This window comes from Rhamphochromis longiceps, linkage group LG7 (genome assembly GCF_057381845.1).
Source record: "Rhamphochromis longiceps isolate RC_006_pf linkage group LG7, R_longiceps_female_GT1.1, whole genome shotgun sequence".
NCBI classification, from domain to species: Eukaryota; Metazoa; Chordata; class Actinopteri; order Cichliformes; family Cichlidae; genus Rhamphochromis; species Rhamphochromis longiceps.
In genome coordinates this window covers 61,262,022-61,287,848 of record NC_140563.1, presented here as the reverse complement: position 1 = coordinate 61,287,848, position 25,827 = coordinate 61,262,022, and the positions used below count along the sequence as shown (strand labels likewise).

Genomic DNA, 25,827 nt, shown 5'->3' with positions numbered 1-25,827 from the left:
TATATTTGTAATGAGTGTGTGGTGTCCTTTTATTGATAAATTACTGCTTGGTTAAAAAGAGAGGGAGGGAGACAGGCATTGTTTTCTTCGGTCAATCAGTTAATCCCTCACAGCTTTTCCAAATTGAATTATTTATTGTTATGCTGCAGTGTCTTTAATTGGAATGCATGACATTGCAGTGTTTACTAATATCCCTTTACAGTTTGTCAGGACTTCCAGCATTTAACTCAGTGTTACCAGTTAGAGTTGGATTGTAAATTACATTACATAGTCACATAATGTTGTTTTTTAAAATGCATCTCATCTTGTTTTCTGCATTCAGTTTTCCTGTATATGTTCATTTTACTGGATTAATAATCAAATAAAGTATTTCTCATTTCATGCAGATCCTGCATTTGATGCATAAGTGCAACATTTTACATCTATGTAAGTTCTCATCCACCCAGGTCACCATAGCCTGGAGTAAGATGTTTGACCTTTAGAGCTAAACGCTGATGTGTAAATCTGGTATTTAACCCATAATGGAAATGTTACCTTGGATGTGGTTCTGAGTCCAACTATTAGCCACCTACAATGCAGTCTACACCTATACATTACACCTACAGCTATTAAAATGTTTTCAAAAACCTAAAAAGCTCTTCTTTATCTTAAGCTTTTAACTCTAAATAAATTATCTTTGCAAACTATTTTTTTGTAAAAGCAACAGTGAAATTTGAATTCAGTTGTTTGAGAACTGACAATTGTCTGCCACATGGGTGTTGATGTGTCACCTGATGGTTTAGCTGCATGTAGCTGCAGAAGCATTGCTCTGATTATATATGGAGCCCCAGTGACAGGTTAAAAAAACACAGATTCCTCCTAATTTAAATAGTTAAATGAAGACAGAGTGTAAAAAAAAAAAAAAAAAAAGTAACCAGCTGCCATATTTAGCATGGTATTAAGGGCGTTTTTCTCTTTTTTCTTAGATAAGAGCAGCACATCAGCTGCCTTGGCACGCCAGTATGGAGCAGTGTGCCTTAGTGTTGATGCTGTGGCTGCAGATGTGCTGCTAAATGGCACTTCACCGCTAGCCTGACTGCCAGACAACTATTTGACTCTGCTGCTGTGGAGTATGCTCAGAAGAATCCTGGCAAGCTGGAAGTTAAAGAAGTAGGTTGTGATGGACAAATTAATAAGAATGTCTTTAACTGGTTTAACTGGTTTAGGAAGAGACTATAAATGTACTTAAAGAGAAAGGTGTAAATTTCAAGGGGATTCCCATCCTTAAATAATTAAAAATATTTCTACAGTAAGGTAGGATACCACAGGAAAAGATTTTAGATTTATCTACCTGCTACCAGGTCCAGTCGTTGGAGAAACTTCAGAATCAGGGCCTGCAACACCTCATCTACTTTTCCACCTGATACAACAAAAAGCAGGAAACGACTATAAATGTACTTAAAAAGAAAAAAAGAAGTTTTTAAAAACTTCTTTAGTCCTCTTTTAGTGTGTTTATATTCTCAATAAAGTGGTGGTTTTAGCATCTTTTTTGTAGGTGAAGTCACTCTTTTACATCTCTATACAAAAATAACATTTAAAATGTAAATGCAGACTGAAACTAGCCCTTAGGTTAAATTTCAACATGAACTGTAGTCAGAACACATTCAGCCTGCTTTTAAACAAATGCAATGAAATGCATTTACAGTTTTTTACAGCCGCTAGGACACATTTCACAATACTTAGGTCACTTTTGCAAAACTCTTCACACAATTCTCCTAACTGACCTTCAGCTTGGCAAAGCAGTTCATTTCACATTCAAAATGCACTACAACTACCAAAACACTTTATTCAGGTCTCAAATAAACTCATTCTTCCAGAACACTAGCAAAGGTTGACAGCCAACAAACACACTTTGTCACCCACAAAACAATGACCTAAAAAAACACTAACAACATGTAGCATTACACAGTGTTTTCTTGTGTAAAACAAGGACACATCTCTGTTTAGAATTTCAATGTATGTTACTGGAATGAATCAGACATCATGCAGAATTCGTTAATATTTGTTTATGTATTTTTATTTTTTTGCACTAAGTAATCCCAAAATACAAGAATTTGTATACACACCATCCACTGATACACATACAATAGTAATGCTATTCTACTCGGTCTTCTCCATTTGGCCACAGGTTCTCATCCACATCACATCTTATGCCATCTAGGGCAATACACCTATAGGAAAGAATCTTCTGGCATGCCAGAATTGAAGGAGTTGAAAAATTGAAGGAGTAACACCTGTGTAGATGTTCATCTACAATGAGAATCAGCTGTGGCTGGTTAAACTGCATTTTTAGATTTAAAATATGTTTCAATAAAATATTGCTGTTGAATTTTGCTGTCTTTTTAAGTTTTGCATTGTGTTATTGTTTTGGCCATAAGTTTAACAGTTTTGAAAACAGTATGTAAGTATATGCAAAATGTCCTGTACGTACAAAGATTTTTGGCAGTTGTTGTGTCTGAGTGAGAAAATAATTCATGAAATTTGAGAGATGTAGTCATTGAATGCATTTTGTGCCAAAACAATGATAACTGATCCTCAGTTTGGCCCACATAGACTTCTGTTGTGCTCACTGTGTGAGGAGTTTTGCAAAAGTGACCTAAGTATTGAGAAATGTGTCCTAGCGTCTGTAAAAAACTGTAATTCAGTTTAAAGTCATTTTAGAGGAGAAGAGGATGTTGTCTAAGCTAACATCCATCATGGACAACACCTCCCACCCCCTGCATGAGACTGTACGAGCACTGAGCAGTTCAGCAGTACATTTTTACAATCACAGCACAGGAAGGAGCGCTACCGCAGGTCATTCTTACCAGCAGCTGTCAGACTCTATAATGCAGCTTAATATTCTTTTGATCATCTTACTCACCAGCTTGTTTGCTTACTGTACATTTCATACATAGCTCTGTAGAATTGATACATATCCCTGTACATTTTATACGTATTACCGTGCAATTTTTAAAATTTTTCTATACATATTCTGTACATTGTTACCTGTATATACCTGTATATACAAACTCAGATGCTTATGTATATAGGACCACCTTGTGTCTTCCTTTTATATTTTTATTTTCCCTTGCTGTAAGAGCTCTGTAACACCGAAATTTCTCATCCGTGGGATAATAAAGGTTTATTCTATTCTATTCTATTCTAACTTCAGAATTAGGGCCTGCAACACCTCATCTACTTTTCCACCTGGTACAACAAATAACTGTGAGGACAGAAGCAGTGAAGATGACTCTAAGGCTCCCCCGATCTCAAAATATTTCTTTATCTTTTGACTTCAACTTCTAAAATGACTTTTTCTAAAAACCTTTTAGTCCTGTTTCAGTGTATTTACATTCTCAATAAAGTGGATGTTCTCGAAACAGGTTGATATCAGCTGCATCCCAGTACTTCCAAATCTCATGGTACACCATTGGTGGACATTCGTATCTATCACTTCAGGGGAGAAGCCAAGAAGTTTAGTAATTTTTTCTATTTCTCAAGGGCTCTTGTTGTGCTTTAGAGTTTTCTCCCTCCACATTTAAACTGACATGTACTGCAATGCTTCAGTGTTGTCCCGCAGTCTCACCCTCAACTCAACAGTGAGGGATATGGTAAAGGCTACACACCACTTCCTGACATTATTTTAATCCTCAGGCGCAAGGTGCAACTCGACTGCTTTCAACTCAAAAGGGTAACCAATTTATGGTTTGGAACTGAGCTTTAAAGTAGTGTTTTCCCTCAAAAGCCTTGATGACAGGCTGTACCTCTCCCAGCACAAAGCTTATTGTACCTGTTTTCTGTAGGTGATTGAATCCAACACTGGGAGAGGAGGAGAAACTGTAAGCAACAACTATCAAGGTTTCAGCCCAGTATACTTTCATTAGGTGAAGACTTGATTCTTACTGTTATCTCTGATATAATATTTTTAGAAGTACAGAAACAATATAAAATAATCACATTTAGAACTGAATTTATCAAATTGTATTTCTTGCTACCTTTCTAACTTATGTTTATAATATGCAGCGGATATTTTTTGTGTTCTCTCCATAGATACAAGATCACACCTACATGTGACAACAACTTTGGTCCACTGATCTACGGCACCAGGAAAACCCAAAGCTTCACCATGGAAAACCATGGAGACTTCAAGACTTTTTTCACCATCACAGACCCTACACTCCTAAGCAGGACAGGGTAAGAAATCAGAAGACAGAAACAACAAATTAACAGACACACATGCACTTATCGATCTGTGCGTCTGTCCTATTCTCAGAAACACCAAATTATTCTAATAAATAAATCAAGGTACCTCTGGACTGTTACCTGTGTGTTGGTGGTTGTTGTTTGGCTGTACTCAGCTGATTCACAGGATTTAGCAGGTATATTTCTATGAACCAGAGTAGGTGCAGCATCTTGTCTAAGGTCAGCTGAAATGGTTGAGCGCAGTTATTTTGGAGTTGACCTTATTAAATATGTGTTTGTAGGAATTTAACATTTTGGAAGGAGCAGTTGCATGTTCAGGGCTGGGACATGGGCTGGCCCAAACTGTGTGGAAATGTGATTGTTTAAACTCCATATTGCTTATTTTATAGTTTAGGTTACTTATTAGTTTTGATGTTAATATCTAATATAATGTACTAACGTAGATTGGTAACAATAGGCTGTGTGTTACTAATCTGCATACTGTTATTAATAATAATTATTGTGGGTGATTTTAACATCCATGTAGATGCTAAAAATGACAGCCTCAACATGGCATTTAATCTGTTATTAGACTCAATTGGTTTCTCTCAAAATGTAAAAGAACCCACCCACCACTTTAATCACACTCTAGATCTTGTTTTAACATATGGCATAGAAACTGAACATTTAACAGTGTTTCCTGAAAACCCTCTCCTGTCTGATCATTTCCTGATAACATTTACATTTACAATAATTGATTACACAGCAGTGAAGGTTAGACTATCACAGTAGATGTCTTTCTGAAAGCGCTGTAACTAAGTTTAAGAATATAATCCACCCACTGTTATCATCTTCAATGCCCTGTACCAACATAGAGCAGAGCAGCTATCTGAACGCTACCCCAGCAGAGGTCGATTATCTTGTTAATAATTTCACCTCCTCACTACGTACGACTCTGGATACTGTAGCTCCTGTGAAAACTAAGGTCTCTAATCAGAAGTACCAGACTCCGTGGTATAATTCTCAAACACGTACCCTAAAGCAGATGACTCGTAATCTGGAGAGGAAATGGCGTGTCACAAATTTAGAGGATCATCATTTAGCCTGGAGAAATAGTTTGCTGCTTTTGTCATGGTCCTGGGTCGGTGACCCAGCGCTTTTAGTTTGTTATCATTTTCTAGATGATGATTGTTTAAGTTCTGTGTTATTTTCGATCTGCCTCTAAGTCTGCGTCTGTACCTGTCTGTCTATGGTGTCTCCCCATCTGTTTGTGAATCTGTCTGTTTAGTTCAATGTCTTGTCTGGTTCCATGTATCTGAGTTTCCTGTTTTATTGTGAAGGTCCGTGTCGTATGTGAGTGTGATCAGATTACGTTTCCCCTGTCCCGTCAGCCCAGATTCCTCCCAGCTGTGTTGCCCTCCTGTCTCTCATCCCCTGATTACTGGTGTGTGTATTTAAGCCCTGTGTGTTCTCCTGCCTGTTGCCGGTTCGTCTGTATTACTCAGTGTCAGTCTGTGTATCCACCGTGTCTTCTCCCTGCTGTTCATCGTCATCCTCCTCTGCTCGTTTTCATTCAGGTTTGTGCTCTGTAGTTTAGTCGTTTCCCAGTTTAGTTTAGTTCGAGCCCCGTTTGCTGTTTGTCCACATTTTTTTTGTGTTCAATAAATCACCTTCACTCGTCTACGACTGCCTGCGCTTGGATCCTCATTTATTCCACACGGCTCGCCTCGGCAGCCGTGACAGTACGAACCGGCCACTATGGACCCAGCAGCAGTCAACCCGCCCGAGGAGCTCCGGGAGGACATTATTTACTCGGTGGACAGATTAATTAACTTATGGCTCGAGCATGAGGGGAGAGAATTCCGCCAAGGCATAGCTGTTCGGCTACAGCTCTTAGTTTCTGGTCTCCCCTGGTTGCTCAGCTCACTTCACCCGCTCACACAGAATTTCGTTCTGAACGAGCTTCATCTTCTCCCCCCTGCTACCACCCACTCTGCAACTCATGCTTCACTCCCTGACCCGACGGAGAGTGTCCTGCCCGGCCCGTCGGTCCAGCCTTCAAATGGGAAACGGCACTCACGCCGTCGACGCCCCTCGCCACAGTCGGACCCCAGGATATCAGAGCGGCTGACTGTGGTGAGTAAAAAGGATAACGGCTCCAATCTGAACTGTAAGACTTTTTCTTCTGGGGTTGTTCGGGGTGTGTCAGTGGGAGCTAATTCACAAAGCTTACCTACCTTCGTGATAACTGATCTCTCCCAGGTTGGCATTTTTAAGACTTCAGCGAAAGCAAAGGGCTGTTGTTCTTCTGAACCTGTTAAACCCATGTCAGCTAACCCAGGGTCTGCTAAAACTGTGGCATATATCCCAGAGACAATTAACACCAGCTCTGATAATACCAGGACTGTTTATTCTTTTGAACTGCAACCGGATGCTCAGTTAGCCGCCCGGCCTCAAGCTCAGTTAGCCGCCCGGCCTCAAGCTCAGTTAGCCGCCCGGCCTCAAGCTCAGTTAGCCGCCCGGCCTCAAGCTCAGTTAGCCGCCCGGCCTCAAGCTCAGTTAGCCGCCCGGCCTCAAGCTCAGTTAGCCGCCCGGCCTCAAGCTCAGTTAGCCGCCCGGCCTCAAGCTCAGTCTCCAATTCCACCACCGCCGTCATCCCAACCATTGTTTCAGTCACCCTCAGTTCAGCCTCCTGTTCAGCAGCCACTAGCCCTGCACCCTGTGTCACTTGCTACTCCGGTACAACAAGCCCAGTCAAATCAATCTAAAAGGAACTGGGTTTCATCCGTTTGTTCTAAGCAGAGCGTCAAACCTAATGATAATGTCAACATTCCTCAAAGGCTGGCCAGTTCTGAGACTGAGATGCACTCCAGGGCCTCCCCAGAGGCTGGGTTTCAGCCCCCATCAGACTCTGGACCCCTGGAGTTTAAGAAGCCAGCTGAGGACTGCACCCGGCTGTCGCTGCCTGAGCAGGGTCAATGCTCTGCGCAGCTGCAGGCCGCTATGTGTTTGCCAGAGGCCCGTGCGCCTGCTGGTCCTGTTGCGTCCCTGCCAGAGGCCCGTGCGCCTGCTGGTCCTGTTGCGTCCCTGCCAGAGGCCCGTGCGCCTGCTGGTCCTGTTGCGTCCCTGCCAGAGGTCTCCACACCTGCTGGTTCTGTTCTGTGTGTGCCAGGGGCTCCAGTGCCCACTGGTTCTGTGACTGTTTTTGCTGGGGGGCCCGAGGAGCCCGTCCAGCGTCCTGCCTCGTCAGCCGGGGGGCCCGAGGAGCCCGTCCAGTAGGGCTGAACGATTATGGAAAATAATCTAATTGCGATTTTTTTTTTTTTTTTTTTTTTTTTTTTTTTTTTTTTTTTTTGCCCCAATATTGCGATTGCGATGCAATATGCGATTATTTTTTAAGGTCTTTGTCTTCTGTATTATTAAACAAAGACAAGCAATACATCATATAGTATGGCCAATACTATATTACATTAATTTTAAACTTTTCTTTCCTGGAAGACAGACCTCTGTTATGATGACATGAGGTGATGCATGAATTGATGACTGACATTTTTATTTAACTTCTTCAATCACAACAGTATATTTGAACATACACAATAGTTTATTTTTAGCTTACAAACATCTGAGCATAAAGTGCTGACAAGGAACCCTGGTGTAAACATTAAAATGAAAGTCAGTACAATGTGCAGATTGCAGAAATATACATAAAAAAAAAATCAGTGGCTTTACCACACTCAGTTTTTCGACATCTGTGAACTACTAGACAGTCATTCAATTAAAAAATAATATTAAATAAATAAAACTAATAAATAAAAAATACACATCTTACTGATCTCTGCAGTCAGTAACATTACACATAAAGTGCAAACATAATAGCAATTGTATAAACACACACACAAACACGCCTTTAAAATTTAAAGGCGTGAAATTGGACGGTCTAGCCTTCTGATTAGCTAATCAGAAGGCTAGTTCTGATTAGCGTCACCGCTGTCTTGGTGGAGTTTATAAAACTCGGCCGTCTGCTTCTTGCTATCTAAAATATAACCAGACACTGGTGTAAATTCTCGACTGTCTCATACTTCTGTTTAATAAGTTTTCTGTTTGACGTTTAGTCAGCTGTGTGAAAACCAAGGAGGAACCCACCCGGGGGATTAATAAAGTTTTATTTTATCTAATCTAATAACTTTAATCTCAGCCAAACCGATTTACTCACGAACAAACAAAACACTGAAAAAAGCCCAACAATAACATTTTTAGGTTGTCTAAGTGACTTATATATTACGTTTAACCCGAGCAGCGAAACTCCGCGGTGATCTGAAAATGATGTGCCGGGAGTTGTGCCGTTCTCGGCCGCATCAGTAACCCTCGAGCTCCCGGCTAGCTGTCGAGCTGGTGGGTAGCAGACGCCTCTGAAAACGTCGAAGCACTTTTGCAAATATGGGATATCTTGATAAACCGAGCAGATATTTGATGTTTACACAACTACTTTCTCGCCTGAAAATATGTTAAAAGTTTATTTTGTGACCCAGAAAGATTAGTATGAGTAATTTTAAAACTTAGTAGCGGCCGCCATTGCTGGAAACTGGAGTTTGGCTGTGCCGCGCTATGAATTCTGGGATATGGTAGTAATTTGGACAGCCTTCGGCGCGTTGCTGTGACGTAATCGGTCTACAAATGCGGCCTCAGGAGGATGCAGCCCATGAATTTGGACATGTCCAGAGTATAATCGCAGCCTTTGCGGTTAGAAAATTGCACTTGATCATGTCGCGATATTATCGCAAATGCGATATATCGTTCAGCCCTACCGTCCAGCATCCTGCCTCGTCAGCTGGGGGGCCCGAGGAGCCCGTCCAGCCATCAGCTGCAGTCTCATCACCGCCTGCAGTCTCATCACCGCCTGCAGTCTCATCACCGCCTGCAGTCTCATCACCGCCTGCAGTCTCATCACCGCCTGCAGTCTCATCACCGCCGTCTGGTCCGGCTCCAGCGTCCTCGTCTCCATCCGCCTCGTCTGGTCCGGCTCCAGCGTCCTCGTCGCCATCCGCCTCGTCTGGTCCGGCTCCAGCGTCCTCGTCGCCATCCGCCTCGTCTGGTCCGGCTCCAGCGTCCTCGTCGCCATCCGCCTCGTCTGGTCCGGCTCCAGCGTCCTCGTCGCCATCCGCCTCGTCTGGTCCGGCTCCAGCGTCCTCGTCGCCATCCGCCTCGTCTGGTCCGGCTCCAGCGTCCTCGTCGCCATCCTCCTCGTCTGGTCCGGCTCCAGCGTCCTCGTCTCCATCCTCCTCGTCTGGTCCGGCTCCAGCGTCCTCGTCTCCATCCTCCTCGTCTGGTCCGGCTCCAGCGTCCTCGTCTCCATCCTCCTCGTCTGGTCCGGCTCCAGCGTCCTCGTCTCCATCCTCCTCGTCTGGTCCGGCTCCAGCGTCCTCGTCTCCATCCTCCTCGTCTGGTCCGGCTCCAGCGTCCTCGTCTTCATCCTCCTCGCCTGGTCCGGCTCCCGCATCACCTGCAGTGGCCTCAGCTTCCGCCTCCACATCGTCGGTCATCTGCCAGGCCGCTTGTTGGGCATCTCCGCCACCGTGGACGCCCTCCTGGACGCCGCCACTGCCTTCCGCACGGCCGGCCTCCGGACTTGTTTCCACGCCGCCGTTGCCGCCCGCGCGGTCGGCCCCCGGACTTGTTTCCACGCCGCCGTTGCCGTCCGCGCGGTCGGCCCCCAGAACTGCTTCCACGCCACTGCCTACTGCGTGGCCGGCATCCGGACCTGCCCCGTTGCCATTCGCATGGTCGGCCTCCTGAACTTGACCATCTGGGCCTTTTTTGGACTCTGTCCCTCCGTCCTGGGCCCCCTCCGCCCGCCCTGGTCGGGTTGTTTTCTGTTTTTGTCATGATCCTGGGTCCTTTTGACCCAGCGTTTTGTGTTTTCTCTTCGATTTTGGTTCTGTTCTCTAATTGGTGTTTACCCTGTTCCCCCCTGTGTGTTCCTGTTTTATTGTGAAGGTCTGCGTCTTATGTGAGTGTTTTCAGTTTGCCTCCCTGGTCTCGTCATGTTAATCACTCCCAGCTGTGTCTCCCACCTGTGTGTAATCTCCCTGTGTTCCCTGTGTTCTCTGAGTGTATTTAAGTTGTATTTTCTGTCTTGGTAATCGCTGGTTCGTCTGTGTTGTTTCCTCTCGGTCTCCCTGCGTCTCTTCATGTGTATTTCCCCGGATCTCCCTGCACCGTCATTCCTGGTTTGTGTTGTTAGTTTACCCAGTTTCGGTTTCATGTTCACACCCCGTTGCTGTTTGTACCCACTGCTGTAAATAAACACTCACCTGCACCAGAGCTGCTGCCTTTTTGGTCCTTTCCTACAATCCCACACGGCTCGCCTCGGCAATCCGTGACAGTACGAACCAGCCACCATGGACCCTGCAGCAGTAAATCCGTCCGGGGAGCTCCGGGACGGCGTTACATATAACATGGAGATTCTCCTCGGGCTGTGGCTTGAAAACCCTCCAGAGGAGCTTCGCCGCGCCGTGGAAAGTCGGCTACAACGGCTCTTTTCCGGCCTGCCATAGCTTCTAACTTCGCTTCCTCCGACCATGCAGGCTTTTCTCCGGCTCACACCCCACCTTCTCTCAGCCACTCCTGCCTCGCTGCCCGACTCGCCGGATGTGGTCTTGCCCGGCCCGTCGGAGCCATCTGCGGGGAAGAAACGCCGATCGCGCCGCGGGCGCGCCACCCCACAGCCGGACGTTCGGACTTCTAATTCGCTGGCTGTGGTGACTGAGGACTCTGTGTCGGTTCCAGACTTTGTGACTGTTCATTCAGGGGCTGTGTTTTGTGTGGCGGATGTCAACGCGAGCTGCTTATCGCCTGTGCCGCTACCGGCAGCTCAGTTAGCTCCCCCGCAGCCTCTCTCAGCTCAGTTAGCTCCCCCGCAGCCTCTCTCAGCTCAGTTAGCTCCCCCGCAGCCTCTCTCAGCTCAGTTAGCTCCCCCGCAGCCTCCCTCAGCTCAGTTTCCAGAGCCGCCTGTAGCGCAGGCCCCAGTAGCTCCAGAGCCGCCTGTAGCGCAGGCCCCAGTAGCTCCAGAGCCGCCTGTAGCGCAGGCCCCAGTAGCTCCAGTGCCCCCGCTACCCGTAGCTCTGGCTCCATAATCATCGGCTTCGCTCATTCACTCCGTGCAGGGAGAAAGTTTAATTTCACCTCAAGGTGCTTTTCATGGTTCAGCCGCCATTGGCACAGTTTGCCGCTCCAGGGCCTCCCCAGAGGCTAGGTCTCAGTCCCCAGCTGATTCTGGACCCCTGAAGTCTAAGCAGCTACATGAGAACTGCGCCATATCAGCATTGCCTGTGCAGAGCCCGTGCTCAGTGCATTGCCAGTTGCCTTCGTGTTTGCCAGAGGACTCCATGACTGCTGGCTTAGTGTTGACTTCTGCTGGAGGGCCCAAGGGACCGCTCCGGCCTTTGTCTCCTGTTTCAGCTGGGGGGCCCAAGGTGCCCGTCCAGCAGCCTTCCTCGTCAGCTGGTGGTTCCGGAGAACCACGCCAGCCTCATGCCTCGTCGGCTGGAGGGTCCGAGGGGCCCGTCCAGCCTCCTGTCTCCGCTGGAGGGTCCGAGGGGCCCGTCCAGCCTCCTGCTGCAGCTTCGTCATCCTCGCCTGGTCCAGCTTCGTCATCCTCGCCTGGTCCAGTTTCGTCCGTGTCTTCACCCTCGTCTGGTCCAGCTTCGTCCGTGTCTTCACCCTCGTCTGGTCCAGCTTCGTCCGTGTCTTCACCCTCGTCTGGTCCGGCCTCTGCCTGTGCTTCGCCCGGTCCGGCCTCTGCAGCCTCGCCTGGTCCGGATCGCCATCGCCTGAGTGGCCGCCGTTGCCTTCCGCACGGCCGGCCCCCGGACCGCCGTCGCCTGAGTGGCCGCCGTTGCCGTCCGCACGGTCGGCCCCCCCGAACTGTGTCCACGTCGCCGCCGTTGCCGTCCGCACGGTCGGCCCCCCGAACTGTTTGGACTCCTGTGCTGTCGGCCCCCCGGCCGGCTCCCTGAACTGTTTTGGACTCCTGTGCTGTCGGCCCCCTGAGCTCTTCTGTTTTGAACTCTGTTTTTTCCTGTGTTCTGGTGTGCTTCGTTTCTTTTGGTTTTGGACTCGTTTTTTGTTTTTGTCTTTTTGCCTTCTGGTGCTCCGGTTTTGTTTTGCTTCGGGCCCTCCTTCCTGGGCCCCCGCCGCCCGCCCTGGTCGGGTTGTTTTCTGTTTTTTCTGGCTGTTTTGTTTCTTGTTGGGCTGTCTGGGGCCAGCCTTTTGGGGGGGGGGGGGGGGGGTACTGTCATGATCCTGGGTCCTTTTGACCCAGCGTTTTGTGTTTTCTCTTCGATTTTGGTTCTGTTCTCTAATTGGTGTTTACCCTGTTCCCCCCCCCCCCCCCCCCCCCCGTGTGTTCCTGTTTTATTGTGAAGGTCTGCGTCTTATGTGAGTGTTTTCAGTTTGCCTCCCTGGTCTCGTCATGTTAATCACTCCCAGCTGTGTCTCCCACCTGTGTGTAATCTCCCTGTGTTCTCTGAGTGTATTTAAGTTGTATTTTCTGTCTTGGTAATCGCTGGTTCGTCTGTGTTGTTTCCTCTCGGTCTCCCTGCGTCTCTTCATGTGTATTTCCCCGGATCTCCCTGCACCGTCATTCCTGGTTTGTGTTGTTAGTTTACCCAGTTTAGGTTTTCGGTTTCATGTTCACACCCCGTTGCTGTTTGTACCCACTGCTGTAAATAAACACTCACCTGCACCAGAGCTGCTGCCTTTTTGGTCCTTTCCTACAATCCCACACGGCTTGCCTCGGCAATCCGTGACAGTTTTGTTTTGGTCCGTTTTTTCGTTTCTGCTGGGCTGTCTGGTGCCAGCCCTTGAGGGGGAGGTACTGTCATGGTCCTGGGTCGGTGACCCAGCGCTTTTAGTTTGTTATCATTTTCTAGATGATGATTGTTTAAGTTCTGTGTTATTTTCGATCTGCCTCTAAGTCTGCGTCTGTACCTGTCTGTCTATGGTGTCTCCCCATCTGTTTGTGAATCTGTCTGTTTAGTTCAATGTCTTGTCTGGTTCCATGTATCTGAGTTTCCTGTTTTATTGTGAAGGTCCGTGTCGTATGTGAGTGTGATCAGATTACGTTTCCCCTGTCCCGTCAGCCCAGATTCCTCCCAGCTGTGTTGCCCTCCTGTCTCTCATCCCCTGATTACTGGTGTGTGTATTTAAGCCCTGTGTGTTCTCCTGCCTGTTGCCGGTTCGTCTGTATTACTCAGTGTCAGTCTGTGTATCCACCGTGTCTTCTCCCTGCTGTTCATCGTCATCCTCCTCTGCTCGTTTTCATTCAGGTTTGTGCTCTGTAGTTTAGTCGTTTCCCAGTTTAGTTTAGTTCGAGCCCCGTTTGCTGTTTGTCCACATTTTTTTTGTGTTCAATAAATCACCTTCACTCCTCTACGACTGCCTGCGCTTGGATCCTCATTTATTCCACACGGCTCGCCTCGGCAGCCGTGACAGCTTTATAAGAAAGCCCTCCGCAAAGCCAGAACATCTTACTATTCATCACTGATTGAAGAAAATAAGAACAACCCCAGGTTTCTCTTCAGCACTGTAGCCAGGCTGACAAAAAGTCAGAGCTCTGTTGAGCCAACCATCCCTTTAACGTTAACTAGTAATGACTTCATGAACTTCTTCACAAATTAAATTTTTATCATTAGAGAAAAAATTACCAATAATCATCCCACAGATGTAATATTATCTACAGCTACTTTTAGTACCGTTGATGTTAAGTTAGACTCTTTTTCTCTAATTGATCTTTCTGAGTTAACTTCAATAATTACTTCCTGCAAACCATCAACGTGTCTTTTAGACCCCATTCCTACAAAACTGCTCAAAGAAGTCCTGCCATTAATTAATTCTTTGATCTTAAATATGATCAACCTATCTCTAATGATCGGCTATGTACCACAGGCCTTCAAGCTAGCTGTAGTCAAACCTTTACTCAAAAAGCCATCTCTAGACCCAGCAGTCTTAGCTAATTATAGGCCAATCTCCAACCTTCCTTTCATATCAAAAATCCTTGAAAGAGTAGTTGTCAAACAGCTAACAGATCATCTGCAGAGGAATGGTTTATTTGAAGAGTTTCAGTCAGGTTTCAGAGCTCATCACAGCACAGAAACAGCTTTAGTGAAGGTTACAAATGATCTTCTTATGGCCTCTGACAGTGGACTCATCTCTGTGCTTGTCCTGCTAGACCTCAGTGCAGCATTCGATACTGTCGACCATAATATCCTATTAGAGCGATTAGAACATGCTGTAGGTATTACAGGTACTGCACTGCAGTGGTTTGTATCATATCTATCTAATAGACTCCAATTTGTGCATGTAAATGGAGAGTCCTCTTCACACACTGAGGTTAATTATGGAGTTCCACAGGGTTCAGTGCTAGGACCAATTCTGTTTACATTATACATGCTTCCCTTAGGCAGTATCATTAGAAGACATAGCATACATTTTCACTGCTATGCAGATGACACCCAGCTCTATCTGTCCATGAAGCCAGATAACACACACCAATTAGTTAAACTGCAGGAATGTCTTAAAGACAAAGACCTGGATGGCCGCTAACTTTCTGCTTCTTAATTCAGATAAAACTGAGGTTATTGTACTCGGCCCTGAAAAGCCTAGAAATATGGTATCTAACCAGATTCTTACTCTGGATGGCATTACCTTGGCCTACAGTAACGCTGTGAGGAACCTTGGAGTCATTTTTGACCAGGACATGTCCTTCAATGCACATATTAAACAAATATGTAAGACTGCGTTCTTCCATTTGCGCAACATCTCTAAAATTAGAAATATCCTGTCTCAGAGTGACGCTGAAAAACTAGTTCATGCATTTATTACTTCCAGGCTGGACGACTGTAATTCATTATTATCAGGATGTCCAAAAAACTCACTGAAAAGCCTTCAGCTAATCCAAAATGCTGCAGCAAGAGTCCTGACAGGGACTAGAAAGAGAGAGCATATTTCTCCTGTTTTGGCTTCCCTTCATTGGCTTCCTGTTAAATCCAGAATTGAATTCAAAATCCTGCTCCTCACATACAAGGTCTTAAATAATCAGGCCCCATCTTATCTTAATGACCTTGTAGTACCATATCACCCTATTAGAGCACTTCGCTCTCGCTCTGCAGGCCTACTAGTTGTTCCTAGAATATTTAAAAGTAGAATGGGAGGGAGAGCCTTCAGTTTTCAGGCCCCTCTTCTGTGGTACCAGCTTCCAGTTTGGATTCGGGAGACAGACACTATCTCTACTTTCAAGATTAGGCTTAAAACTTTCCTTTTTGCTAAAGCATATAGTTAGGGCTGGACCAGGTGACCCTGAATCCTCCCTTAGTTATGCTGCAATAGACATAGGCTGCTGGGGGATTCCCATGATGCATTGAGTTTTTCCTTTCCAGTCACCTTTCTCGCTCACTATGTCTTAACAGACCTCTCTGCATTGAATCATATCTGTTATTAACCTCTGTCTCTCTTCCACAGCATGTCTTTTATCCTGTCTTCCTTCTCTCACCCCAACCGGTCGCAGCAGATGGCCGCCCCTACCTGAGCCTGGTTCTGCCAGAGGTTTCTTCCTGTTAAAAGGGAGGTTTTCCTTCCCACTGTTGCCAAAGTGCTTGCTCATAGGGGGTCATATGATTGTTGGGTTTTTCTCTGTATCTATGAAGCGCCTTGAGGCGACTTATGTTGTGATTTGGCGCTATATAAATAAAATTGAATTGAATTGAATTGTTTTTATTATAGATATAGATATATACTGCCCATGAGTGTATAGTAATTAAATCGTTCTTTTAGCTGTCATTAAGTAGAATTCTTTTTTTTTTTTTTTTCATGCAAACATTTGTTTATTAATTTTTTTTCTCCTGTCAAAAAGGTTTGTCTGATAATATAGTTTCTGGGCTTTCAAAATTGTATATTCCCGAGATTTGATGAGTTAGTTAATTACGAAGAGATATTTTGACCCACTACTAACTCTGAAATACCTCCCCCATTGTCCGTGAAAAGAAGTTTATAGTGCTGAAGCATTATAGTTTTCATAATGTTAATGATTAAGTGTTAATGTAATCCTAATAATTTGGGGCTTTTTGTTTTGTTTTTAACACAATAACAGGAAAAAACCTTTCAGGGAGGTCTAGTCTTTCCAGCGCCACAAGAGTCTTTCCAGAATTTTCTACAGTTGAGAAACTACTGGTGAATTTTACAGCAGTGATGGAGGATAACACGTTACCCTGTGTATTTGTTTTGGCCATAATTGCACTGTTTGTCATTTTGAGATTATTCAGCCTTGTGTAATTAAATCATGAATAATCATAAAACAGTCCTGATTTTTTTGTGTTTTAATTGATCAAACTCATTTGAGTTTTTGCACAAGAGAAACACTATTTCACAGCATCACACGCAGGTCTTTATTTAATCCCACGCTTGTTACAGCAGAACAAGGGACAAAAAGAAAAAGTGATTTTGAGATATATTAGAAAAAACAATAACTGTAATTACAGAAACTGAGCCACGATTAATATAATTGGTTTCAACCCCATAGTTCCTGTTAATGACTATCAAATCAAAGTGTGCTTTGAAAAGGTCTGTGAATCTGATCACAAAAATATTTATATATTATATTTTCTAATTGTTTTGTAAAATATTTATAATATAAATATTTAAACACCAAAACTGTCTTTGGTGTTTCCTTTTTCTCTTTTTTTCACCAAGCAAACAGTCCATCCACTGATTGTGCTGTTTGACATTAAATTAGATTAATTTTGTTATTTTTGTTCTCATTAAAAGCTTCCTCAGTGTCTCATTAAAATATGCAAATTCCTTCTGACAACACAGTGCTCATTTTTCAAGGAACCACCGTTAGCCTGGTAACCAAACATTTTCACCAATCAATTCTCAATTGATTGGTGAACTTGACCAGAGTCAGTTCTATGCTCACTGCAGGCGGATTTAAAGGGCTCTACATCAAAAGTAAAAGTGAATGAAAATGGTATTTGTCAATGAATTTAAGCTCATTGCTCTTTGACTACTGTTGCTTTAACGGATAATTTATCTCTGTTTTCGCTTTTTGTTTCCAGGCATAGTGTTAGACATGGCCTCCATCCTTGAGGAAAACCATCTGTGCCCCAGAAGTAGCCAGCTTTCCTCTGAGCAGTTTTGCAATGCTGAATCCATCTTTGTACAGGATGAAAACAGATTTACCTTCAACAAAATTCAAACCAGCCAAGCTTGCTTCAAACTCGCCAACAGCAGCAAGTTTCCCTGTGTGCTCATCTTAGCCATCAAAAGTGTTGGGCCCAAGGTGAGGCATTTAAAGTCTCATGGATAAATGTTTACAGGACTATCTCTCATTGTGGTACAGTATAAAGAAATGTGATCAAATCATCTAAAAGATAATGTATTTTTTAGTTAATTGGACAAATCGAGGTGTGTGATATGCCTACAACAACACTGAGCTTTCCCAGCCAGTGGTACGCCTTTGCTGTTGTTACCTTCACACCTCAAACACAGCACTTACACAGTGCTGTGTTTGAGGCCCAAGTGGAGGAAAGTAGCAGGTAAACAACTATGTGACTGCTACTGTGGTGTTGTCTTTACTCTTCCTATGGATAGTCACCTCTCTTGGCACTCTCTTACTTAGTAGTAGCATCTCTTGTTTGCTCCTGCTGACTTCATGCTTTCTTTACTCTGCTGCATTCAGAATGACACCCACCATTAGGAACAGGGTGCTGCAGTTTGAGCTTCTAGGATAAGGCACCAGTGTTTGTGCGGTACGGCCAGCTCTGAGGAACACTGAAGGAGGCCCAGTGTTGCACTTCAGGCTGGGTACTTGTTGGGTGTAGACATACACTGTCTCTGGTGCTGTTAACCCTCCTGCCATCCTTTAAAAAACTCACACCCATCACCCTAGGGACCATTCTCAGCCACGCCATAAAAAGACCATATATCCATATTTTATTCCACTTTAAATTAGCCAACCTTGTAAAACTACTTCTCCCTGAAATATTCATGTAAAGTTTTAATTATATTTTCGTTGTTTTAACCCTTCAAATCCCAGTGTTATTACATGAGCGCCCTGTGTTATAAGCCCCAAAAACCAAAAAACGAAACTAAATATTTCCACAAAAAACCAGTTGAAGTAATATGTGATTGTCATTATAAGTAGGCCTTTAGATGGACCAAAGATTGGCACCAACATACATTTTGACCTGCCATTATTTTTTTTGCATTTTTTTTGCAATTTAAAAATTAAAACTTCAAGGCCCTGAGTCTTCATTGACATCCAAGAAAAGAAGAAAAAATAAAATCATATGATGATAATTTGGGGTTGAAAAATAGCGTTTATAATGGAAGTCAATGGGCAGAAAATGGTCCCCAGGGTGATGGGTGTGGGGATTTCTGCTGCTCAGCCATTTTAGGCTGATTTAAGGAATTCACACTGGAATATTAACATTGACAGGTAAAAACTATCCTGTGGCAAGTTTGGTTATATTCCACTGAACACAGTGGAAATGGCAGCCATTTAACACATAGCAGTGGCACAAAAAGGTCCCAAGAAGGCAGGAAGGTTAAATAATGGAAATGTGCGAGGTGAGGTGAGATGAGATGAGTTCAGTTCTTACAATTTTTTTTTTATCTGTTTACTTGCTTTAAATACAAGAAAACCAAGATATAAATACATGAAATCTTTACAACACACTCATGAGCGTAACACAGGCTTGGTAGACTTTTGTGAATAAATGTACTTTCTGAAATTGTGTGTAGGTCCAGATTGACATGCTGGATAAACATGGTGTGTTCAACCTCAAAGCTGGTCTTGGGAGTAATAACATCTCCATTAACTCCACACAGCTTCCCTCAGGTAAAGCTCGAATCTGCCTACAATAAACTGCATCTCCTCTTCATTTAATTAATTAATAGGAGCTCATGCACAAATAAAGAGGTTAATATTACTTTAATTTGTGCCTTGTTCCCTTCCCATTAAGTATTGTTAGTGTTATTACTGAGGTTCAGAATTAAGGCCTGTTCACTGTGGTACATTATTCAGAGTAGCAACAGCACAGTAAAGAAGCCAGCCTATGAAAACCGTGTGTTTTTACAGTCATTTTACTTTGGCTTTCTGAAAACAAAGCTGAAACAGTTTTAATACAACCCTGTTCACTGAATCACCAACATTTTAGACCGTGAAGTTTGCCTGCTCAGTATCATCTAATGGTGATCTGAACTGAACTATTTGCAACACTTTAGATCAAATTTAATCTTATTTTAGTTCAACAAATGCACTGAAAACTAGTGGGTAAGCCTTTCTATGTGAAAAACCTATAATAGTAATTAATTTTATTTTTATTTTATTTAACCTTTATTTAACCAGGAATGTCCCGTTGAGATCAAAGACCTCTTTTTCAAGGGAGTCCTGGTCAAGAGGCAGCACATTTCAAGACAAATACATACGAACAAACAAAGTTAAAATTACACAAAACAATTACACATTATTGAGGCAGCCTGTAGGCCTTTGAGTTTAGTTTTAAAAACATTTAAAGACAACAATTCAGTTAGTTTCCAGTCTTTCTGTAACATGTTCCATGAAAAAGGCGCAGAGTGGACAAAGGCTTTCTTACCCAGCTCTGTGCGGACAAGGGGAACAGACAACAGCAGCTGATCATTTGAGCGCAAGGAGTAAGAACCACTATTTGTCCTTGTGACCAAAGTACAAATATAAGGAGGCAGCAATCCAAGCATAGCTTTGTAAATAAAAGTGTACCAATGCCCCTGTCTTCTAATGGCCAAAGAAGGCCATTTTACTCTTAAGTACAAATCACAGTGATGGGTCAGGTATTTACAATTGGTAATAAACCTCAAGGAAGCATGATACATCGTGTCCAACATTAGAAGACATGAAGAAGAAGCGTTCATATACAGAATGTCACCATAATCTAACACAGATAAAAAGGTTGCAGTGACAAGACGTTTTTTTACTGCAAAAGAAAAGCACTGTTTATTACGGAAGAAAAAACGAAGTTTAAGTCTCAGTTTCTTTACTAGTCTCTCTATATGTGGTTTAAAGGTGAAGGAGTCATCAATCCAGACACCAAGGTATTTATATTCATGAACTATCTCTATGACATTTCCTTCAAGGGTGGACACCACTGGAATAGGCTCCGGGACCTTCTTTGACTTGGAAAACAACATTAGCTTAGTCTTGTCAGCATTGAGAACTAATTTTAGCTGAATAAGTGAATGCTGGAAAGCAACAAAGGCTTTCTGTAAAGTTTCAATGGCCTGAGCAAGAGATGATCCATAACAGTAAATAACTGTGTCGTCAGCATAAAAATGCAAATTTGTGTCTGAGACATTTTGACCCAAGTCATTGATATATAAAAGGAACAGAAGGGGACCCAAAACTGAGCCCTGTGGCACCCCCTTGTGGACAGCAACAAATTTAGAACAAAGACCTTCAAGTTTAATGCACTGGGTTCTATTTTTCAGATAATTTGAGAACCACGCTAATGCATGTTCTGACAATCCAAGGCTGAGCAGTCTGTTTTTTAGGACTGCATGATCAACAGTGTCAAAAGCTTTTGAGAGGTCAATAAAGAGTGACGCACAGTACAATTTCTTATCAAGTGCCACAATAATATCATTTATCACTTTCATAGTGGCAGTGTTAGTACTGTGTTTTTTCCTGAAGCCTGACTGAAATTTGGAGACAATATCATTAGAGTACAAAAACTCTTAATTAGCCTCATCATATTCCAGTGTTCACTTGTACACTTTAAACCAGTATACTTTCTTTACTGACACCTAAGTTATTTTAATATATTGATGTTGACTTGGTTTCTTCTGTTTTTTTCCACTTCTATTATTGCATGGAAAATATACTTGAATCTATCTTTAGCCTATCATTTGGCTTGAGTTTTAAAACAATATTCCATTTTTATGTTGCACAATAAACACAGCGATTTCTTATTTTTGACATTTTTCCTCTCCAGCGCATAATGTGGTGCAAAGAGCCAACCTGACGCTGAATGTTAATGAACAGGTGGAGTTCCAGATCACCTTCTGCTCTGACAGACACCTGAGTTTCAAGGTGAAAATTTCACTGCAAGTGAAGGACAACCAGCGGAGCGATACCACAATACAAGTGAAACGAGACACTTATTTGGAAATCGTCTCTCTGGAAAACATCAGCAGGTCATGGATCAGAAAGATGATGAAGAAGGTATGAGCAGAGGGGAGGACAGAGATCGTTTGAACTGTAAGTCTTGTAATCTAGTAAAACAGAAGCTTGTAACCTTTCATGAATGCCCACATTATCTTTCACAGGTAATTATGAGGTGCTGAGTTTTGGTGACTGTAAACTTTAAATACCAAGAAGGTTTTGCAATGGCCAACCACAGCAGCAACCAGGCGGTGAGGTTTGAGTGGACACCTAGTGGACCTCATATCAGCTTTTCACCACAGGTAAACCATCAAAAAAGTAGAAGACTGAAAGACTGAAATTTTACATGATGGAACCAGGCTGGTGTATAGTTTTCAAATACTTTTTCATAGTAATCATAAACTGTATGTGATCAAAAGTCACTATATTCATTTTCCTAATAATATAATGCCAAACTAACACCTAGAAATGGTCACATATGAGATATAAATACTTATAACTCCAAATACCATACAACCATAGACAGCTGATTCACCCTATTCCCTTTCACAGAACCATTTGACCCTAGAACTGAAGAAGCTTCTTGGATGAGAGGTGAAACGTCTTCAAGCAACTTAAAGAAGTCCAGACGCTTTTCTTTCCAAGTTCCTTAGACAAGTAAAAATGGAAATTCGCACAGTGAAACAGCTTCAGTCCCTACAGCAATGACTGTGTCTAATAATATACTGTATCTCTCCCAATCTCACACAGTATGCTGTATTAGTCAATTTTTATTTCTCTTTTTTTTTCTTTTTTTTTCTGTCACAACTCCTCTGCTCTTCTTCATCTTTATTCGTCTCACACCTCTTCCTCATCTTTTTCTTGAAGTGATAGTCATGTATGAATATCTGCTTTGTCCTTGTCTGCAGATGTGTTTTGAATATGTTGCTGAGCAGCTGGATGCAGTGGAGTCATTCTGGACTTTTGTGACTGAGAACCCATCACTGTCTGTTCCCTTCCAGTGTGTGGGCACTGCTAGAGAACCACTCACCTATCTCGGCAGACCTCACCTTGCCTTTGGGGAACTGCTTGTTGGTAAATATAGTTGAGCCCCGCACACACATACAGACATAATAAATCTAAACCTTATTTTATGCAGGGATCAGTGTGCTCTCCTAGTATTTTCTTATTTTACTTTTATTGGTTACGTTTATTTTGAAGAGTGATTCTATTGAACTCTGTAAGTTATTTTGAATTGTGCTCATGTGCTTGTGAAGGACAAAAAGTGGAATAGGCCGTCAGTCTTGTGAATGGAGAGGAAGACCCATTGCATTTCTCTGTGGTTCCTTCATCAATGTGTTTTGTGGCCCATGGCTGGCACAGTGCCCCCCCAACAGACAGGTTAATGACACTGAACCTAATTAAATTCAAATACTTTCATATATACAGATAGCTTTGTTTTCTCCCTCATAGCATTTTGTTGTGAAATTTTTGGTGCAGGTTGCCATTAGTAGTGTCCTTCACACTTTCCTGTGAGGATATGCGAGGGTGAAGAGAAGTCACATTGTTTCACTATGAGGGGGGGCCTCAAAAACATTGTCCCCAACCACCAAGAAATTCTGGACTTTGGGAAGGTCAGCACACTGTAATGAAACAAATGAAATGAGCACATAGCCACATTTATAGTCAGCTTCCTTTAAATGCGAACTTAAAACATGACAGTCACATGACACATCACAGGTGGGGATTTCAGAGCAATCCGCCTTTAATTTTCTGGTGTCCAAGTTTTCAAGATTCATTATAGAAGTGAACTTAGAACTAACAGTTCCCAGAGCACTGCAGCAGTAGTTGGTTACAAAACCACAACAAGCTAGCATTGAAGCTATTTTTTTTTTCACCAGAGCATTTGCTAGTATGGATTTTTACTGAGGTAATGTGCTTTAAAGGAACAGCAACATTTATTTAGTCCAAAATAAAAATTCATACTGGCAGAGTGTGATGTTACTGGAGTATACCCTTATTTACCTATTGAAAAGAATAAAAAGGAAAACACCTTACACTTCAGGTGATCATTTTTATTGTAATCGTTACCATATTCAAGTGAGACCTTAAAAATAGATTATCTAGTAGAACTAAGTTTTGAATGATTTATTTTCTGATTTGCTGAGCTGCAAACATTTTGAACCTGTCACTTGTGACAATATCAAATTCTTCTTTCTAAGCAGTTCTTTGTAATGCACATCCCTCTCTTGGTTTATCTCATTAGGTGAAGCATGCGCCAACATTTACCTTTGATATAAAAGGCTGTAGTACCCAGTCTTAAATTCTCCTTTACAAAGTTCAGTTTTGGGAAGTACTTCTTTTATTGTCCTGGCATGTGCTCCTTCTGTTAAGGAGCACAGACGAAAGGCACACCGGGTGTGTCCAGTCTTTGGTTTTCCCCTGTTTCAGTGTCAGTCAATTCAAATTTAGCAGTTCACTGTGACAGTTTAATTAAAAAACAAGCAACCAAACAAAGAAACAAACAAAACAGGACCAAAAATATGTTTTTAGGTACTTTCAAATGAGCACTTTTTGACAATTCATTCATTAAATTATACAGTTAAAGAGTTTAAAGATTCTTCAAGCAAAGGCTCTTCAAAATGCTGCTGTTTTCACACTCTTGCCTGGCTTGTTAGCTGGTAACCTTTTCTGACTGGACCGACTCCTGGTCTTTAATTCCTTTCATAGAGGGCAGCAAACACAATGCATGACATTTGGATAGTGGTTAAATTGGAACATATGCACATTCACATTTTTTTCCAGTTGATTCCAGTAACTGAATAATTGATGTCTGATGCACTTCACAGTGGCTGCAGCAACTTGTCACATAATCTTGTCCCAAGCTTCCCACAACAGGGAAGCTACGTCACCTGGAGGATCCAGAAACAATAGAGTCTTTCAATTTCCTGTTTCTTATCCCAATTAATTAATGTTGTAATTAACGGTCTCAGTTTTTGATGTATTAACAATACATGAGCTCAAAAATTTTGACAGTCTAAAACTAACTTCCTGGCCTTCCCACTCCTCAGCCTCCAGTGCCAGTTCAAGAACACTGACGTCCTTCAGATGAACTTCCAGCCAGATGTTTTGTCGGCTGGTGGTTTAATGGAGATACGTGAGCCACGTCAGTATCATGAAACCCTCCTTCACCTTAGACAGCTGTGTCACGAAACAGGTGGACATACTTGGCCAAGGCATCGAGATCAAGGGGAGAAAGACTACATGAGTGCAATAGTAAGTAACGTTGGTTGAATATGCACCACTAATGAAACTGGGTTAAGAGGGAAGTTTTGGGGTAATATTGTAACATATATTTATATGAATGAAGCGTAACCTGAAACATACAGTTTTAATACCATCAAGCTTTCCACGGGATCACTGTATTGATGTTGTACTTTTAGATTTCTCCTTCCTCACTGTCTTAATTATGTTCTGCTGAGCCTCTCCATTTGACTTCATAATTTGATTTTAAAATATATCAAAATCTATATGTATTTGATATCTTTATGTCCTAGCTGGAAGTTGAGGATCCAAGGCAAAAGAAGGTGAAACTGGGTCCTCTGAAAATGGGTCAAAAGGGGGAAAAGCAGGTGGTTCTGGTAGCCTTCGTGCACCCTGATGCTCAGCACAGATAAACCAGTTAATCAAAAGGTATGCAAACAGACAACACAGACAACGCACACATAAACAGTGGGACACTAAAGCAACACTTAATGTCACCCTGTCTTCCAGGATCTATATTTCAGTCCAGCAGGTGAACTGCCGCTGAAGTTGAGCAGGGGTTCATGTGCTGTTCAGATCCATTTCTCACCTCATCAGCGCGTTCCTCCCTTCACTGCTGAGCTGAAGTTTGTAGGACTCCTGCACCCCCTGCTGACCATCCAAGGTTCCTGCCAGGTAGCCTGTTAAATACAGATACTGTCAGGGCTGGACTGGCCATCGGGCATACCGGGCACTTGCCCGGTGGGCGCTCGTGATTTTTCATTTTTATGGGCCGATGGGGTTTTATTTCTTTTCTTTTTTTTTAACGGTATAAATGAATAGTAGTGGATTGGCCAGTTGGTCATGATCGACTCTGGGCTGGACCAATTACAGCCCAGAGTCGAACTTTAAAGTTTAGGTGAAAAGCAACGTGATTTCTCACGTACGACTTCAGCTAGAAAGTTGCTAATTCAATCATGAAACTGATCAATGATCAGCTGATCGGCTTTTCTCTCTGCGCCAGGAAGAGGAAACCGGCGGATGTCGCGCTAAACAACAGCAGCACGTTTAAGCTTGATCAGCTGTTGTTAGAATTTATTTAATATTAATTTCTAGTATCAGCTGATGTTTGCTGGAGCCACAGCTGTAAAGCTGCTGGTCATGATGTCGGTTTGTATATGTGGTGAGAGGGAAACATGAAGATGAAACCA

The 25,827-nt window shown here is 43.1% G+C and overlaps 1 protein-coding gene across 1 annotated transcript in view; it reads left to right on the top strand.

Annotated features, from left to right (window-relative positions):
• hydin (HYDIN axonemal central pair apparatus protein) overlaps positions 1-25,827 on the top strand; it is a 56,022-nt gene that overhangs the window by 25,961 nt on the left and 4,234 nt on the right. The window contains 22 exon segments of the mRNA XM_085410988.1: positions 4,072-4,215; positions 6,126-6,339; positions 6,466-6,545; positions 9,191-9,641; positions 10,587-10,722; positions 10,822-11,022; positions 17,313-17,536; positions 17,644-17,792; positions 17,936-18,059; positions 18,061-18,098; positions 18,803-18,830; positions 19,000-19,096; positions 21,225-21,428; positions 21,431-21,454; positions 21,559-21,589; positions 21,591-21,696; positions 22,303-22,464; positions 24,410-24,558; positions 24,560-24,641; positions 24,931-25,019; positions 25,021-25,066; positions 25,148-25,312. Of these exon segments, the coding sequence (XP_085267114.1) occupies positions 4,072-4,215; positions 6,126-6,339; positions 6,466-6,545; positions 9,191-9,641; positions 10,587-10,722; positions 10,822-11,022; positions 17,313-17,536; positions 17,644-17,792; positions 17,936-18,059; positions 18,061-18,098; positions 18,803-18,830; positions 19,000-19,096; positions 21,225-21,428; positions 21,431-21,454; positions 21,559-21,589; positions 21,591-21,696; positions 22,303-22,464; positions 24,410-24,558; positions 24,560-24,641; positions 24,931-25,019; positions 25,021-25,066; positions 25,148-25,312 (2,944 nt within the window).